Source organism: Salmo trutta, chromosome 23, assembly GCF_901001165.1.
Source record: "Salmo trutta chromosome 23, fSalTru1.1, whole genome shotgun sequence".
Taxonomy (NCBI): domain Eukaryota; kingdom Metazoa; phylum Chordata; class Actinopteri; order Salmoniformes; family Salmonidae; genus Salmo; species Salmo trutta.
Window position 1 is genome coordinate 8,995,795 of NC_042979.1, and position 19,929 is coordinate 9,015,723.

Sequence of the window (19,929 nt, forward strand, 5' to 3'; positions counted from 1 at the left end):
GTCTTTGCATTCTGATTAATGACCAGTACAGGATTGGGCTATACTCAACATGCTTCAAAATGTGACTCACAATGGAAACAAAAACAGTATAGAAATGTAATACTCAAACTTCCAAGTTCAATCAGCATGATTTTGAACCACATTAGTTAAATACAAATAAAGTGATCAACTTAAATATGGTTTTTATTTAAAACGCTTAAAAAAGGTGAAAGAAACCCTGCGAGGTCCCTTAAAAGGTGCAGTCTGCAGACTGGTACGACTCTTGGTGCCCACCGCCCACCCTGTGTGTAGCCTAGATACCCGACTGTTTCTGTTTTCAACAACGCTACACTGTTACCTGGCTAAGACAACGACATGTTGGCTAGAGCAGAAACAGACTGGCACCCAGGCTCCCCTTTTAGTGCATTCCCAAAATCCTTGGATCACTGGCCGACCCTCCCATTCCCCTCCCCTTGGACAAACAGTTCTCATGAGTGGCCCAGTTCAATTTCAGTTAGTAGCTTCTTCCCTTAGCCTACTCCCCTTCAGAGTCTGAAAGGACCAGATAGGGGAAAGCAATAGCTCTACCTGGCTCTCCAATAGGCTGAAAGGTGCGTCAATCACTTTGCTTTTACCATTCCAGTCCTTTGATAAGACCCAAGGGGCAGCAGGTGCTAGGGGAAAAGGCTAGGGAACTTGATTGAACAGGGCTAGTAAGTGTACTCCCTCTCTCTAGCGGTGTTCCGATTCTCTCCCAAGTGTACACTCATTACTCCCCCATGTATTTAAAAACAAAAAGGTGTTAGATATGGAGAAACCTCCCATGCGTACACTTATCCAGTACCTTTACATCCACAAGGGGGGGGGGGTGATGAGTGCACACTTTGGGGAGGAAAAGGGCAGAATTCGAACGGCAGCATCTCTCCCCTCCAGTGTTAAACGCGGCCCATCACTTCCAGTTGGCTGAAAGTTGTAATGAGGTTATAGTGTGACCTCTCCTCCTCCGTCAGCTCCATGTTCCCCGGCCGCACCACCACCGCCACGTTCACACCCGCATCCTCCGCTGCCTTGGCCTCTGCAGGTAAGAACAAAAACAAATATCATGTTCCCTGAGACACACTAGGATCCCAGTACAGCAGGCTCACCCAAGTCCCAGTAATGGTGTAACAGAGGCCCTAACCCTTGGTTCTACACAAAGAAAGGTAGGTGATTGTGGGGCCAGCCGTGTGGCTCTCCACACGATGGCATCTGCTTCCCCTCAGGGTAGAGTGACCACATTTAAAAATACCCAAATCGATGAGTTTGGGGGACATTCGCACCCCTCCACTAATGTAGCCCATTGAATATCATTATACAAAACGCATCCTCCAACTGCAACGTCTGCCTATGAAATTAGTATTTGTAATACCCTCAAACACCAAGTCAGGCTGCCTAATATCTAAAATGGACAAGTCTCCACGTTTTATGGTGAAATATCCAAACTGCATGCCAATCATTTGATCTCAAATCGGTTTCATGGGAATATTCATTTAGATCTTCTTGAATTACTGTTTTGTGAGAAAATGAGAGAAGATGGTGTTAAACTGTATAGCCTTCCTGTTTCGTATTTTTTTTCTCCAATCAAAATTCCATTCTGCCTTGTGGCGTACGCGGTGGAGTTTTGACCGCATTCGATAAAAAAAAAGTACTATTCATCTAACCATTCTAAAGTCTCAAGAAATTAGTACCAGTAACGTTATACTATGCGATTATTTGGTTGTTATATAGAATACTAATTCAACCTTATAATCTTCCGAGACATTGATTCAGCTTTGATCCAACTTTACACAATGAGCACCACTGTAAGATGTGGCGGAGTGACACTACTCCTGCAGCACTACACCCCTTCTCCCGCTGCACTGAATGAGCCAACTGAAGCACACCTAGCCTACTCTTTTGGAGATGAAAAAAGACAAATGTGGCTGTTTTAGGAAAATCTGGGAATGTGTTGCCAAGGAAACATCTCTGGTTGGTCTCAGGAAATGTAAAACAGTTAGGAAGGTAGACTTAAACAGGATTGAGTGAAGTAGTAGAAAATATGATGAATGAGCAACTAATGAGCATAGAGAGCCTCACAAGTTTGACGAAGTCACCTTATAGCCCATCTTTCAGTCTAATACAGCTGTTAACTTACTTTATCAGCTTTTCATTAGTAGTTAGGCCTAACTGTCCTCTCCAAGTTCAGCTGGAATTTAGCCCGAAAGGATTTCAGAAATGTCAATGGTTGACATTGGCCTGTGTCTCGTCTTGCACAGAATATCAGATCTCAACAACGATTGGAGAAGTGTTCAACACCCCTGTACCAAATCCTAATGATATAGGCCTACATATTTTCATAAGTCTAACTGTAAGAGACCGGTTTGAATGAAAAATGGGACAAAACAAAACAAAAAAATTGTTTGAATTTGTTGATAAACTGCGGGACATGATAGTATAGTTGCGGGATGGGGGACAAAGGGCCAAACTGCTGGACTGTCCCGCGCAATCCGGGACATGTAGTCGCCATACCTCAGGGGGAGGCTCGCACTCTGATGCAGTACAGCATATAGCTCTAACACTGTACTGATTTAACGCCGATACAACAGCCTTTCCAAGTGCTATTCTGCACTAAAGCAGGGCTAGCTACATGGCCTCAGTTATCAAAATCTGGTAAACACATCCTCTTCCTTCATGTTACCCAGTAGGTTATTGAGAACATGCATGTCCATAAAACAGTCCATAACATAGGAAAATAAATACAAATGAAAATATGCCCATTTGACATTCTATAAGCAGCATATATACTTTAATGCAGGCTGGGTTGTTGTTGTTGACAAGCCTTTTGACAAGCAAGTGGGAAATTCCACTGTGGAATTCAGGCATAGCTAAGGTTGGCAAAGCTTCTGAGGCTGATCCTGCTAGGTAGAAAGGTTCTGGCTCAAACAACATGTAAAGAGCATTCACCGTTGAACTCATTTACCTGCTACAACACTTACCCCGCGTGATATCGGTCAGGAACATGATTTCTTCAGACAGGCAGCCCATTCTCTCCGCAATTCTCTCATAGCTTTTACTTTCTACTTTAGCGCCTATGTTGGTGTCGAAGTGGCCATCAAATAGCTGAAAGGATAGAGACAATCTGAAGTTAGCTGGGAGTAGGACTACAAAATTCCGGTAACTTTCCCAAAAATTCCAATTTTTTCCAGAAATCCTGGTTGGAAGATTCAGGAAATTGGGGAATCCTGGAGGGAATAAGCAGGAAAATGGGGAATCTTCCTACTGGGATTTCTGGAAAACCTGGATATTTTGGGAAAGTCACTGGAATTTTGCAACCCTAGCTGGGAGTGTATTACAATTAGGGATGTGACAAATTGACAATTTTCCTTAACGTTTAAACTGTTTTTTTCTCTCGATTAAATACGTTTTTTTTTTTTAATTGCATGAGAATTCACAAGGCAAAATATTGTGCTGCATATGACTGCTAGGGGGAAATGCAGTTCCATCTACCGCAGTCATGGCTACTCCGTCCCTTATCAGTGCTTTCAGGTCTGTTGTCGGGGGGCCTGCTCTGCTGCCAGCACCAGGTTGGGTCTTACACTGCGTCCCTTTCAGATGGTTAAGCATTGCACCTGTACTACAATTACTTTAGGCCTACCCCAATTCCACAGCGCAAAGTTTGCATTTCACCACCTTCTCATAGTATTGCAATACAGGATGCTGCTGTCGCTTGGCTTTCTCTGCCATTTTCCCAATGACGACGACGTAGTGGTGGAGAGTCGACTCCAAAATAATCAATTCCTTGACAGCTTGCACATCCACTCCCAGTTTCAACTCCTATTTCTGAGTGTCAAGACTCAGTATTTTTGGAACGGAGGAGACTGATTTGTTGCCGTACCCTACTTCCAAGAACACAAAACACTCGCATCTTTCATAGCAAGCTAGCAAGGGAAAGAGAGGGGAGGGGCACAGTATAGGCAGGTCAGCCACCAGGCAGACAGTCAGAACCGTGCACGAGACCCATCTATTGGTAATTAAAAGCTGTATCTCACAATCTCTTGGCTTGCATGTGTCTCGCAACTTCAGTAAAGCAGGGCCTATCATCAATGAATAGGCATGGATATTGTACACGCATCAGACCGAAGACTGAACACACTCGCATCATGAGCAAAGAGAAAGAGCAGGCGAGCCAGCGCGAGGGGAGGGGGCAGGAAGCGTACGCACGTGTCTTGGTAATCTGTATCTCGCATATTCACCAAAGTAGTCTAAAGTTCCTCTTCCTCCCTGGTTTTATTTAAATTACACAACTTTCTCCAGGCCTTTATAGCCTATCGTCTAGTTAGGCTATAACACGGAAAATAAAATAACTGCGCTGTGATTTTAATTTTGTGAGAAACACCCCCACACACATTGTTTTTCGGTTGACTTTTTCTAAACGTTAACAATCCCAACTGCGTTTTAAATATTCACACCCCTAATTACAATGAACCAGAGAGATCAGTGCGTGTTCTAAACAGTTTATAAAGAGAAGAGGTTCTTACGTCTAGGACGTCTCCCTCTACAGAGTATCCAAACAGTAGTTTCTGGGCTTCAACGCTGCCAGAGGAGTAGATATAGACCTTCAGGCCCTGCCGTCTCCACCTCCTGATGGATGGAACCACGTCCTGGTACACCCTGGTTCACACACACACACACACACACATATTAGTAATACTGTCTGGATGAGTCATCAAGGACTCCAGACAATGAAGGTTTGAAGGTGACATTTGGAAGAAATGCAGCAGTACAATAGGACTTGATCCTCTCACAGGTGGTTTAGAAAACATTAGCATTAATACCACTACATAAAAGACTAAACACACCCTGTAGATCTACATTCCTGCAGGGGAGAGAAAAAAAATAAAAAAATGAAAAATTGAAAAAAATTATAAAAAAATTGGATCTTGCAATCTGTGCACACATACAGTTGTGGCCAAATATATTGGCACCCTTGCACTTCCCTTAAATAATTCCCCATTTCTTCTACAATAAGTTGAACTGGAAAATAAACCGGTGACATATGGCAACGTAGTATAGAGCGTATCCACACCTCATCAATTTACATAAAGATATGGGCTCATTCAGTTCAGAAGTGTTGCACCGTTTCCATTACTCAAATGACAGGCTGGCAAGAATCTATCCAAATTTCAACCAAGTGTTTGTGATTCCGCGGCTGTTTTAGTCACGCCAATCTCTGAGGGGGTTTTGTTACATATGTGAAATCTGCTCACAGCCATTTAACAGTTGCCATGTAGGCTACTTGATCATAATGTCGGCCTACCATCAAAAACAATGGAGAAAAATGCATCCCATAACATTTTAACATGGAAATAGCTGTTCTATCATGCAGCCTACAGTAGCAGCCAATGTGTGGTGTTCAATGTTTTCAAAAGTCTGATGGAATGTAGGCTTCCATCAGATGTACATTCCATCAGACTTTTGAAAATAAACCTGCATTAACCTGTTTATCCACATTTCCTTCAGACAAGGTGACTGAAAATGTTGTGTTTGATGCTAGAAACAACTTTACAAATTAAAAATGCATTATTCCCATACCATAATTACAGAGAATCAGACAAATGATGCTACCCTCTGCCTATTGGCTACTTAGCTCATTCAACCCGGTCTCAAAAGAAATCTCTTTACCTGACTCACTTTTCAAAGATGTCTAGAAATGTATACGTTTTGTACTCTTGTAGGAAGCAATCACTCCCTTATTAGACTACAAATTAACTAATAACTCACTAACTAGCGAAGGATATGAACAAAATGTGCACACGTGGCTACATGCAGCTCTTGCTTTAATCTCATCTACTCATGACCGCTCATGCTGTAAACACAGTCCAGTTCAACATAAATGGCACAGATCCATATATGGCAATGTTCTATTTGCATTTAGGCCTACTGCAGCTCTGATTGTTTATGCCGCACCGGTCTGTGTACACTAGAGTACGGGCGGAGACGTGCGTGTCAATGCAATAGAATCCTACTCTGATGCGTTCTGCCTACAACAAAATTGTTAGCAAAGTTTGTTTTGTTTCAGTATGTTGCATTGAAAGTGGCTAATATTGTGTTGATTCTATCACAATTGCCACAGTAAAGGGAAATGTTGATAGGGTTATCAAGGAAAACTCTAGAACAGTTGGCACCAACCTTTGAGTCAAAATACAAGCCAAGATCTACTACTCGGATATTTTTTATTTATACATGACTTAAAAAAAAAAAACATAACCCTATGCAACATGAACTAATTAAAAACAGAACTGTAACAATGAGGTTTGTGCAGTAAGCTATAGGCCCAATACATTATCACCGCATATTGACTTTGCTTGAATTGCCCTGCCAATGCATTGTTGGTCGTGTCATTTTTAGGCTATATGATCACACCTGTAATAGATTGGTTGTTGTATTACTTGTGAAGCACAGCTGAGTGAGCATACATTTAAATAATTAGCTTTTTATTAAAAAAATGTATTGGGCTGATGGGGCCTGCATCTGATGGTCAGTCAGTGGAGGGAGAGAGCATTAGACTGAGGGTCCGCCTCTCAACATCTCTCCGCTCTCCCATTCCTCCACCGACCAAAAAGGGACACCGTCTTCCAGCTGATGGCGAAACTCGAGTCGTACCGCATTATTTCTGCCTAATGCACAAATTCATGTTGTTACTCCTATGAACAGAGAATTAAATATCCCTCGACATTAAAAAAAACCCAAGCCGCTAATAACAACAACGCAAGCCTATAGATACATTTTCCTAGTCATTCATCACTGCTGCAGGTAGACCGCACATTTTATGGTTTATAAAAGTGTTGAATACAAAGTGTTGACAGTGCTGAGTAAGAACTTAAACATGAACTCACTCATAAAATCAGCAGCTCTTTGCTGTATATGTTGACAGTCTCTAGTCATGGTTTTAAACATTTTGAAATTTCAGAGTAGCAACTTCTCTGTAGCTCTCTTTTATGTCTGCTACGTTACAGCAGACACGGTAATCTGAACCATCCGATTGGCCAGCGTTAGACCTATAGTGCACTTGATTTGCTCTCTGGACCCGCCGGGAAGGCAGAGTTTATACCTTCAGACACATGAAATGGTTCAAAATTGCAACAGTTCACCTACCCGGCAAGCAGGGCAGCTGAATCGGGCGCACCTACCGCCAACAGCCCGAGACGAATAAAACAACAAAATAGGTATTTTACAGAAATGTTTGGTGATAGACTAGGAATGCCTTCGTGATCAGTCGATTGTGATTGACTGGTTGGTGACCACTGCTCTCGAAAGTTTAGTGAAGTTCAATGTCATTCTTGTCCCTGTGGGCTAATATTTCTGCGCAGCAGTCTCGGGCTACTGCAGTTTAGAGGGAACATTGCACGTGACTATTAAACAATCTGAATCCGATTGAATTGGAAGTCGGTTTCTCTGGTTTCTCCCGGTTCTGGGAGCCTGGGGATACACATCTTTGTTTTTGCCCTAGCGCCAGCTCACTCGATTTAACTTAACAACTTATTTGCCTCTGATTGTAGTCGGTGTGTTGGATGCTGGGGCGCGTATTTGCACCCCTCCGGGTCCCTGGGACTGAGATTGGGGGACGCTGTCGTAGGCCAAACATGATAAGAGTTGCTAAGAAAGAACATTCTCTAAGGCATTCTTAAAATGTCAGCAGTGGTGCTGTAATTACCCCTTCATTACTATTATGGTTATTACTTATTGCCCCTTCATGGGGCGGCAGGTAGCCTAGTGGTTAGAGTGTTGTACTAGTAACTGAAAGGTTGCAAGATCGAATCCCCGAGCTGACAAGGTGAAAATCTGTCGTTCTGCCCCTGAACAAGGCAGTTAATCCACTGTTCCTGAGCGTCATTGAAAATAAGAATTTGTTCTTAACTGACTTGCCTAGTTAAATAAAGGTAAAATAAAAATATTATGGTTATTACTTATTGCCCCTTCATTACTATTATGGTTATTACTTATTGCCATAGTTTTTTTGTGCAATTTTTGTATGATGCCTTGGTGGGGTGGGTGAGGGATGTATTACTGTCTTCAAATTTGAATTTTTTTTTTACAAATAAAGTATTTTTTTTAAAAGACTAACTTTGGGTCTCCACACCTTGTTCTTGGAATTTAAACATTGCAAAACTAATTTACATTTTTGTTAATGAAAAAAAAAACAAGCGGCATGGACAAAATGATTGCCACTCCAGAGGTAGTACTTAGTTGCACAGCCTTTGGCCAAGATAACTGCCGACAAATCCTTCTTTCAGACAGCTGCACCTTTAAAACTGGCAATTTGTCACTCTTCAGCAGCAAAGCAACCAAACAGCATTATCAAACCTCACCCAGGTTTGATTGTAGGGAGGGTGTTCTTTTCTTTGAATGCTTCATTTGGTCATTGGTAAACATAGGAAGACCCCACTGCTGAAGGAGACAAGAAAGCCTAGTTGAACTTCTCAAAAACCCAACTAAACAAGCCCAAATCCTAGGAAACTGTTCGGTGGATCATTGAAACAAAATTAGAGATCTTTGGCTATACAGATCAATGACGACCAAATGAAGCATTCAATGAAAATAACATCCTCCCTACAAACAAACATGGGGGGAGGTTTGATAATGCTGTGGGGTTGCTTGCTGGGACTCCCTAAAAACACAAAAACAAATACAGTTACAACCGGAAGCGGCTTTTCATAGCCGGCTAGGAGAGCTTTTTCGCTAACCCTAACCTCATCCTAATTCTCCTAACCTTCGGCGTAAGTCACTTCCGGTCGTAGCTGTATCGAAGTGGTGTCTTTTTAGGGAATCTCTTGCTTGGCTGCCTCTGGTACGGGGGCCTTGAACGTGCGCAATGCATCATGAAAATCAGCAGATGATCAGGTGTTTGAGTCTAACGTTCAACCCAGTGTCCAAAAACTGGGTCTCCATTGAAGGTTGTGGTTCTTACAGCATGACAACTCCAAACACACATCAAAAAGCACCAAGTAATGATTCAAGAAGAAAACGCTAAACTGTTCTGGAGTGATGTAAATCCGAAGCGAAGAGATGTAAAACCTATGGTGAGATCTGAAAACAGCAGTTGGTCGAGGGAACCCCTCAAACATTAAAGCAGTTTGCTGCTGAAGAGTGGCCCAAATTGCCAGTAGAAAGGTAATGCAAGCTCATTGATGGCTATAAGAACCAAAGGCTGTGAATGTCTGTAACTAACTAGTTTGCCAAAAGGCACCTAAAGACTCTCACACCATGAGAAACAAGATTCTCATGATGAAACCAAGATTGAACTCTTTGGCCTCAATGCCAAGCGTCACATCTGGAGGAAACCTGGCACCATCCCTACGGCGATGCATGGTGGTGGCAGCTGTTGTGGGGATGTTTTTCAGCGGCAGGGACTGGGAGACTAGTCAGGATTGAGGCAAAGATGAACGGATCAAAAAACAGAGAGGTCCTTGATGAAAACCTGCTCCAGAGCGCTCAGGACCACAGACTGGAGTGAAGGTTCACCTTCCAATAGGACAACAACCCGAAGCACACAGCCAAGACAACGCAGGAGTGGCTTCGGGACAAGTCTCTGAATGTCCTTGAGTGGCCCAGCCAGAGCCCGGACTTGAACCCGATCGAACATCTCTGGAGAGAACTGAAAATAGCTGTGCAAGCAACGCTTCCCATCCAACCTGACAGAGCTTGAGAGGATCTGCAGAGAAACTCACCAAATACAGGTGTGCCAAGCTTGTAGTGTCATACCCAAGAAGACTCGAGGCTGTAATCACTGCCAAAGGTGCTTCAACAAAGTACTGAGTAAAGAGTGAATACTTACATAAATGTGATATTTCCGTATTTTGTTGATAAATTAGCCAAAACTTCTAAAAACCTGTTTTTGCTTTGTCATTATGGGGTGTGTCGATTGATGAGGGAAAAAAACGATTTAATCAATTTTAGAATAAGGTTGTAACATTACAAAATGTGGAAAAAATCAAGGGGTCTGAATACTTTCCGAAGGCACTGTATTTGGCCGGAACTGTATCGGTCTTATGCTAACCATGAAATTATGTCAATAGGATATTTGCACTAAAATCGATTTAGGATTCATCTGTCATACAGTACATTCAGTGCAATAGAAGGAAAACTTCTGGCTACTTACTCGCCTTTGATTCTCCCAGCAGCGTAGGCCGCCCTCCACATGTGTCCCTGCAGCTGTTTCAGGGCCGTGGTCTTCCTGTCCGAAGCCATCTGCCACAGCACGTTGTCCACCACCTCCCTGATGGCTTTCTCCTCGTCCGTGTGCCCAGACTGGTCCAGGGCGTGCTGCGCACATGCTCGGTTCAGACGCAGGTCCTCCTCAACCTAACATGAAAGGGTTAGCACAGGGTCAAGGGTTAATCAGGGTCATGTTCATTAGGGAGCAGGGTTGGAATTAACCATCGACAACTCTTGGGGTTATCCAATGTTGAAGACAGACAGCTCTTGGCCGACGGGAAACTGTTCATTCCAGTAAATTAGATATTATGGTAGCCGCCACGCTATTATGAGAACTTATCACTGTTCTGCATTGTGCAAATCAATAAGCTCATTGGAGGAGGAGAGAACTCATTAGCTCCATTCACAGACCTGGCTGCATCCCTTATAGAAGAACCCAATGTTGTTACAGAATTTACTGTAGTCAAGTGTTTCTCGGATGTAGATAGCTTTACACCAGGGAGGGACTGGCAAAGAACTTCCTGCAGTAGGTCTGCTTGACTTCAGCAGCCAGTGAATGTGAGTGCAGCTCTGAACGCTTGTCTCGTCGCTTGCACTCATGTCATCTGATTTGACAGGATGCAAGGCACTTAAGGCCGGCAGCTAATCAAATACACCCATTAATCTGTGACCTACATAGCTAAACTCAGCAAAAAAAGAAACGTCCCTTTTTCAGGAGCCTGTCTTTCAAAGATAATTCGTAAAAATCCAAATACCTTCATAGATCTTCATTGTAAAGGTTTTAAACACTGTTTCCCATGCTTGTTCAATGAACCATAAACAATTAATGAACATGCACCTGTGGAACGGTCGTTAAGACACAAACAGCTTACAGACGGTAGGCAATTAAGGTCACAGTTATGAAAACTTAGGACACTAAAAAGAGGCCTCTCTTCTGACTCTGGAAAACACCAAAAGAAAGATGCCCAGGGTCCCTGCTCATCTGTGTGAACGTGAGACTGGGAGACGCCTAAGACAGTGCTACAGGGAGACAGGACGGACAGCTGATCGTCCTCGCAGTGGCAGACCACGTGTAACAACACCTGCACAGGATCGGTACATCCGAACATCACACCTGTGGGACCGGTACAGGATGACAACAACAACTGCCCGAGTTACACCAGGAACACACAATGCCTCCATCAGTGCTCAGACTGTCCGCAATAGGCTGAGAGAGGCTAGACTGAGGGCTTGTTGGCCTGTTGTAAGGCAGGTCGTCACCAGACATCACCGGCAACAACGTCGCCTATGGGCACAAACCCACCGTCGCTGGACCAGACAGGACTGGCAAAAAGTGCTCTTCACTGACGAGTCGCAGTTGTGTCTCACCAGGGGTGATGGTCAGATTCGCGTTTATCGTCGAAGGAATGAGCGTTACACCGAGGCCTGTACTCTGGAACAGGATCGATTTGGAGGTGGAGGGTCCGTCATGGTCTGGGGTGGTGTGTCACAGCATCATCAGACTGAGCTTGTTGTCATTGCAGGCAATCTCAACACTGTGCTTTACAGGGAAGACATCCTCCTCCCTCATGTGGTACCCTTCCTGCAGGCTCATCCTTACATGACCCTCCAGCATGACAATGCCACCAGCCATACTGCTCGTTCTGTGAGTGATTTCCTACAAGATAGGAATGTCAGTGTTCTGCCATGGCCAGCGAAGAGCCCGGATCTCAATCCCATTGAGCACATCTGGGACCTGTTGGAGTGTGAGGCCTAGGGCCATTCCCCCCAGAAATGTCTGGGAACTTGCAGGTGTCTTGGTGGAAGAGTGGGGTAACATCTCACAGCAAGAACTAGCAAATCTGGTGCAGTCCATGAGGAGGAGATGCACTGCAGTACTTAATGCAGCTGGTGGCCACACCCAATACCGACTGTTACTTTGATTTTGACCCCCCCCCCCCCTTTGTTCAGCAACACATTATTCCATTTCTGTTAGTCACACGTCTGTGGAACTTGGAACTTAGGTCGCAGTTGTTGAATCTTGTTATCTTGTTGTTAACATATTTACACATGTTAAACTTGCTGAAAATAAACACAGTTGACGTTTCTTTTTTTGCTGAGTTTATATATTTGGGCTAAACCCAAACCCACTGTAGACACCCTGAACTGCTGATTCATTTAATGTACTAATCTGAGGCATACCACATAAGCAATCATTAACAGGCTCAACAAAGAACAAGGTATATGTTTTCACCCAGAATGTATGCATGGGTGTTGCATATTCTGTCTGATTCTGTGCAGTCACTGCTAACTGCTCATCATTGTCCACAGTTTTCAGAAAACCAGTTACCTGTTTCTTCAAGAGATGCACATCTTGTTTGCATTCATCTTCTTCCCAATGCGCAGACAGATGTTCTTCAAGATGATCTTTGATGTATGGGAATAAAATGTCCTACAGGAGAAAATAGCACCGTTAGCATATAGCTAGCTAGCTGCCATTCATTACCTAGTGTGCACCATTCGACTCCCCTTGTTCATGGATGTTGAAAAGACATTGAAATTTGGTCTTTCCACCCTGTCCTTGATTTCAAGGTCTACAGACGTTTTTGGACGTCTATAATTGGTTCAACTTTGGTCCGGACCGGCTTAGATTTGGCCACGTCTATGATTGGTTCAGATTTGGTCCGGTCCAAATCTGAACCAATCATAGACGTCCATCTTTCACAAGTTTGGAGAGCACAGTACAGCAGAGCACAGTACAGTTGAGTATAGTTCAGTACAATACAGTAGAGCAGCTTAGCATAAAATACAGTATAATGTACTATATTGTACGGAATTAATCTACTGTGCTCTACTGTACTTAGCTCAAATTTAGATAAAATTAATAAATAAAATAATTAAAGGTATTTATTAATAAGCTGGGTCTGAAGGGCAATCCATAGCGACAGCTTGCGAGATATCACCAAACCTGTTGCTGTACCCGTTTTAGCAGCACGTGCCCAGTGTTGGGGATGCTACCCCCACCCCCTCCAATCTAATTGAAAGATTCCTAAGCTGTGCACTCGCATGGCACGCTTTCACATCTAGACAGGTAAACACACTGCCTGCAATAATACCAAATCCTGCCTGTGGTTCACGAGCACTAGCCAGAGGCTGTGATATACATTGATGTTATATTATTGACTGCATCAAATCAATGTAAAGCAAGCAAGCTATGCTAACGGTGTTAATTTTAGCAGCTATTTTATATTTAGTCTTAAAATAACTTAGTCTTCGTCACCGTTTGATAACTAACAAAGGATGAAATTTTAGTTCAGACGACTAAACCTCTGGACAATTTGTCTCGTTTTAGTCAGCCATTTTAGGTCACAATATAGTCTGTGTGTTTTTTTCTATTAAATAATGAATATTTAGGCAATCTCTAACTTCCATCATGTGCACATTCAGATAGGCCTAGATGGACAAGGCTACTATCCCCTTTTATACCTTAGCTGGCAACATTGATATTATGGCAGATTGTAACCAATGCCAGCCATAATTAACCATGTAGGGTATAAAGCCTACAGGTAAACAATTTACAACTCCGATTTTCTCCCCATCATAACCATCAAGGGGTTAAATAACAGTGGTTTCCTGGAAAATGGGAGAATTTTTGCTTTCCAAAAATGCCAGAAGTATTACTGTACTAATATTAAATCAACAAATATCATTCATTTTTACCCATTGGAAAAAAAGCAACCGCAACTCGCTTTTGTCGACTGCGGCACGAGAGTGGCCACACAGATGAATGCAAATATAGCCTACATTAAAGTAAGAGAGGTTAGTTACAAGTCAAGTGTCTTGGCTTCAGAGCAGTTCAAAAGATTGACGAGTAACTGAAGTGACCACCTGGGAGCTGTTCGGGAGACCACGCAACTGAATTTTTTTTAAAATTCTGCCAATGAGAGGATTGCATGAAATATTCTACATGCATGAAGGTTTAGGAATAGACAAAACAGATGAAAAGGAGCTTCATGTCAAATTGATTGTCCATTACTGTCACATGGAATTTTTCTCGTCACATTTTTTGTCAAATAAAATGAAAAGTTATTAGTAATAGTTTGTCAAGAAAAATAGGTTGAGTAGTTGTTGATGAAATTAACACTACACCAGCCAACTACCTAGCTAGCAAGGATAATTGTGGCTATTTTTCCCCGCACTTCCTGTCCTTTTCTACAACAAATCAATTTAGATTAAACAGCCTACCTGCTGTTTGCTAGTTGTAGTCTACTCCTCATTAAAGTAACATATTTCCGTCATTTTAATTCCATTTTGCATTCCACTTCATCTGCTAGACTACATATGGTCCCGACTGCTAAACTGCAACTCCAGTCCTCGGGGGGCCTGATTGGTGACACACTTTTGCACCAGCCCCAACTAACACACCTGATTCTAATTATAAACTAATGATGTTCAGGTTTAGAATGTAATTAGTTTAGTCAGCTGCATTTGCTGAGGATGGGGAAAAAGTGTGACACCACTCCGGCCCCCGAGGACTGGTGTTGCCAAATCCCTGCTCCAACTGTACTGTCGCTTTGACAACAAGCGGCATTTTATTTTGTGTTACACATCATAACTACATTCAAAAGTGTGTCAAATATGTCATCGTATTACCTGCTCGTCGAACATCTCGTTCCAAAATCATGGGCATTAATAACGGAGTTGGTCCTCCTGTTGCTGCTACAATAGCCTCCATTCTTCTGGGAAGGCTTTCCACTAGGTTTTGGAACATTGCTGCGATGACTTGCTTCCATTCGGCCACAAGAGCATTAGTGAGGTCGGGCACTGATGTTGCGCGATTAGGCCTGGCTCGCAGTCGGTGTTCCAGTTCTTCCCAAAGGTGTTTGATGGCGTTGACGTCAGGGCTTCCACACCGATCTCTACAAACCATTTCTGTATGGACCTCACTTTGTGCATGGGGGCATTGTCATATTGAAACAGGAAAGGCCCTTCCCAAACTGTTGCCCACAAAGTTGGAAGCACAGAATCATCTAGAATGTAATTGTATGCTGTAGATTTAAGATTTCCTTTCACTAGAACTAAGGGGCCTAGCCCGAACCATGAAAAACACCCCCAGACCATTATCCCTCCTCCACCAAACTTTACAGTTGGCACTATGCATTGGGGCAGGTAGTGTTCTCCTGGCATCCGCCAAACCCAGATTCATCCGTCGGACTGCCAGATGGTGAAGCATCCCTCCAGAGAACGTGTTCCCCCTGCTTCAAAGTCCAATGGCGGCAAGCTTTACACCCTTCCGGCTGATGCTTGGCATTGTGCATGGTGATCTTAGGCTTGTGTGCAGTTGCTCGGCCATGGAAACTCCTTGCAAGAAACTCCCGAACAGCTTTGTGCTGACATTGCTTCCAGTGGCAGTCTGGAACTTGGTAGTGAGTGTAGCATCCGAGGACAGATGTTTTCTGAGCGCTATGCGCTTCAGCGGTCCAATTCTGTGAGCTTGTGTAGCCTACCACTTTTCTGCTGAGCCGTTGTTGATTCTAGACGTTTCCACTTTACAATAACAGCACTTACAGTTGACCGGGGCAGCTCTAACAGGGCAGACATTTGAATGGGTGTCTACGTACGTACACACACACACACACGTGTGCATGTGAGATATACATACACACACTTGTATGTAGCAATATCATATGAATAATTGTATTTAATTCAGACAAAGCCTTTTAAATTGTAAAAAAGAAAAATAGGCCTATATTTTTTTGGTTAAAAGAAATGTATACTCTCGCAAGTAATTAAATACTGACATCCGTTCGGATATTCGATTAACCATACCCATCTGTAATGCAAACGACGTCTCCCAATTACAGATACCGTCCAACACGGGACAAGTGCTGCTAAAACAGGTACAGTCATTGGCCGAGTACTAATCTTGCACACTTCTATGCAATGCACAAAGACCAAACATTACTGTTTAAATAACTGTATTTGCGGTTGTAACTGTATGTGACAGCAAGTTTTGTAGGGCTATACTGTACCGTCCAAACTTGAGACAGAGATCCAGTCCAGCCCAACCAAATTTGCTATTGTTTGGGGGCAGAGCTCATTAGAATAATACCCAGCATATTTTGCAAGTGTTCCTTTTCACATGTACATTTTGGGCTTTTAGCAGACGTTCTTATCCAGAGCAACTTACAGTCAGTGCATTCAACTAAAGGTAGATAAACAACCACATATCACAGTTAAAGAAAAAAACTTTTCTGTAACCATTACTGAGAATGAAAGTTTTCAGACAAACATGATCACTGACAGTTTCAAAGCTTTTTCAAAAGCTGTGACAGATGGAGTAATAAATATTCCATACTGAAATCTTCAGCTTGTTCCATTGTCTTACTTAAATTGGAATACAAAAATAATGTGATAATGCTTTCTTAATTGACATGTATATAAGTGAATGTGTACGGTTGAAATTTGGCTATAGAAAATATTTATTTTCAATTTCCATTCAGAACCGAAAATTAACCAAATTCCAACGTCTGGACAAGACGTATTTTCAACGTCATTTTGCTCATTGGGTAGCAATCGGTCTAGCAAAGAATGTAACTTGCGAGCTACAATACACACCTCAAATGCCATATATTAGTCTCAGCTTGTTGTCCTACCTTTACAAACGTTATTGGTGTCGTGGTTCCTTCAATATCCAGCAAAAGTGCGGTAGTGTTTGCAGGGATTGAAACCGTAGCCATGTTTCTGTCTAAATCCGCCTAGTATAGCGATTGTTAGCTTAGCTATCTACTCAGCGATCCAGGTTGGAAAAATACGGTAGCCAACCTAAGAGAGAGGAAAACCAATTCCTTTCCAAGTCGTGTTAGGTTCCTTTTCAATTAGCTAATGTTGGATAGTGGAGTCTCGTCACGTCAGCAGACATGTAATAGCCAGACAGACCCATTTGAACGTTCTCAACACATGGAGCGTACATAATAATAGCCGAGTGCCCAGGAAGTGTTCTGCTTCTTTGGTATCTTCTTCTTTGATGAGGCTTAACGGCGATTGGCATCCAATAAATGTTGCATTACCGCCACCTACTAGACTGGAGTATAACTCCCTTATACTTTGCTTGAATATAAATTAACAAATAACCTACCATCTAACGTTACACACACACACACACACACACACACACACAAAATACCACCCTACTCCCTTATTCAAATCTATTTATTCCTACTTCAAGCCAACAACCTGAAAGGGTTGGACACCACCACTTAACACACCTTGTAACTCCTCTGATGACAAGTCTCGCACACTCAAATACCTCTCTGCAGCTGCCACCACAACCTCAATTTTCAGCGACCTACGTTCCATTCCTGCAGGACAGTTGATAATCATTGCTAGAAATGCAAAAAATCCAATCTTACTGAAACATCTACAGTTGAAGTCGGAAGTATGCATACACTTACGTTTGAGTCATTAAAACTCATTTTTCAACCACTCCACAAATTTCTTGTTAACAAACTATAGTTTTGGCAAGTCTGTTAGGACATCTACTGTGTGCATGATACAAGTAATTTTCCCAACAATTGTTTACAGACAGATCATTTCACTTATAATTCACTGTATCACAATTCCAGTGGGTCAGAAGTTTACATACACTAAGTTGACTGTGCCTTTAAACAGCTTGGAAAATTCCAGAAAATGATGTCATGGCTTTAGAAGCTTCTGATAGGTTAATTGACATCATTTGAGTCAACTGGAGGTTTACCTGTGGATGTATTTCAAGGCCTACCTTCAAACTCAGCGCCTCTTTGCTTGACATCATGGAAAAATCAAATGATATCAGCCAAGACCTCAGAAAAACAATTGTAGACCTCCACAAGTCTGGTTCATCCATGGGAGAAATTTCCAAATGCCTGAAGGTACCACGTTAATCAGTACAAACAATAATACGCAAGTATAAACACCATGGGACCACGCATCCGTCGTACCGCTCAGGAAGGAGACGCGTTCTGTCTCCTAGAGATGAACGTACTTTGGTGCGAAAAGTGCAAATCAATCCCAGAACAACAGCAAAGGACCTTGAGAAGATGCTGGAGGAAACAGTTACAAAAGTATCTATATCCACTGTAAAACGAGTCCTATATCGACATAACCTGAAAGGCCGCTCAGCAAGGAAGAAGCCACTTCCAAAATCGCCATAAAGAAGACAGACTACGGTTTGCAACTGCACATGGGGACAAAGATCAAACTTATTGGAGAAATGTCCTCTGGTCTGATGAAACAAAAATAGAACTGTTTGGCCATAATGACCATCTTTATATTTGGTGGACAAAGGGGAAGGCTTGCAAGTCGAAGAACACCATCCCAACTGTGGAGCACGGGGTTGGCAGCATTATGTTGTGGGGGTGCTTTGCTGCAGGAGGGACTGGTGCACTTCACAAAATAGATGGCATCATGAGCAAGGAAAATTATGTGGATATATTGAAGCAACATCTCAAGACATCAGTCAGGAAGTTAAAGCTTGGTTGCAAATGGGTCTTCCAAATGGACAATGACCCCAAGCATACTTCCAAAGTTGTGGCAAAATGACTTAAGGACAACAAAGCCAAGGTATTGGAGTGGCCATCACAAAGGCCTGACCTCAATCCTATAGAAAATATGTGGGCAGAAATGAAAAAGCGTGTTCAAGCAAGGAGGCCTACATACCTGACTCACTTACACCAGCTCGACGACCGTTAGACCCGATGACGTGTTTCTACGCATGAGTTTAGCAAGCCAACGTCGCCATGACATCGCCTACAAGTGTGATTGGGGTTTTCTATTGGATGAACAGTTTTAGCCTATCTTCATACTGTACTGTATTTATTGGTACTTGTATGAGGTCAAAGCGCATGTGAGGTCTGAAAATAACCAGTAGATGGCGACAGAAATGCTTGCTTTGGCTATCTCCAGCTGTGCAGGTACTGTATCTCCAACTGTGCTGCTCCATGGTGCTGCTCCTGGAGAAATATTACAGTATCTGTCTCTGGCTGTTGCAGAGATGTTTGAAACCTCTTTTCAGTTTCTTTGGTGTATGTTAAATGTTGATTACAATGGAAATCATATGCAGCATTTCATTTTTGACACAACAAAAAAGGGCATTTACTGTGCTGACAATTTTACCACAAAACCTCTATTTTGCCAAAATCGGAGATTTTAAAATAAATAGCATTTGGTAAAATGAAGAAATATTAAAATCAGGAAGTTGTTTGTAATGATGATGATCTAGGATCAGCTTTAACATTCCCAATCATAACCATAGTCCTTTACGTAAAAACTCAAAGCTGAGGTCGGACCAGTGCTTGTAGCAAAGATCACAGCGCCTCCCCCACTGAGAACGGTTGTGATTTGATTTATTAGGATCCCCATTAGCCAACGCCAATGGAGACAGCTAGTCTTACTGAGGTCTGACATATAACAAAAAAACATTACAAACAAGACTTTACAATTTACATACATTTAAAAACATGAATGTGTGTGTGTGTGTGTGTGTGTGTGTGTGTGCGCATCTATCAGTTCCACATGCATGTCAATACATACACACAACAAGTAGGTCACATGGGGGAGAGGCATTGTGCTGTGAGGTGTTGTTTTATTTGTTTTTTGAAACCAGGATTGCTGTTCACTTGCGCTATATGAGATGGAAGGGAGTTCCATGCACTCATGGCTCTGTATAATACTGTACGTTTCCTTGAATTTGTTCTGGAC

General features: G+C 42.6%; 1 protein-coding gene across 1 annotated transcript; it reads right to left on the reverse strand.

Moving 5' to 3' along the window:
- Positions 1-165: 165 nt before the first annotated feature.
- On the reverse strand, positions 166-17,205 carry LOC115159239 (enolase-phosphatase E1). The gene is made up of 6 exons (XM_029708748.1): positions 16,848-17,205; positions 12,542-12,643; positions 10,157-10,359; positions 4,536-4,668; positions 2,994-3,117; positions 166-1,054 (listed from the first exon to the last, which is right to left on the reverse strand). The coding sequence occupies exons 1-6, from the start codon at positions 16,929-16,931 to the stop codon at positions 915-917; spliced, it is 786 nt and encodes a 261-aa protein (XP_029564608.1). The 5' UTR covers positions 16,932-17,205; the 3' UTR covers positions 166-914.
- Between the last annotated feature and the right edge of the window lie 2,724 nt (positions 17,206-19,929).

What these genes read in the sequence shown, in the direction of transcription:
- LOC115159239 (XM_029708748.1), bottom strand. Translation starts at nt 16,931, where the DNA reads ATGGCTACGGTTTCAATCCCTGCAAACACTACCGCACTTTTGCTGGAT. An exon ending in CACCAATAACGTTTGTAAAG is followed by an intron (nt 12,644 to 16,847) that starts GTAGGACAACAA and finishes TTTCTCCTGTAG; the next exon opens with GACATTTTATTCCCATACAT. An exon ending in GCTGGGAGAATCAAAGGCGA is followed by an intron (nt 4,669 to 10,156) that starts GTAAGTAGCCAG and finishes TGTGTGAACCAG; the next exon opens with GGTGTACCAGGACGTGGTTC.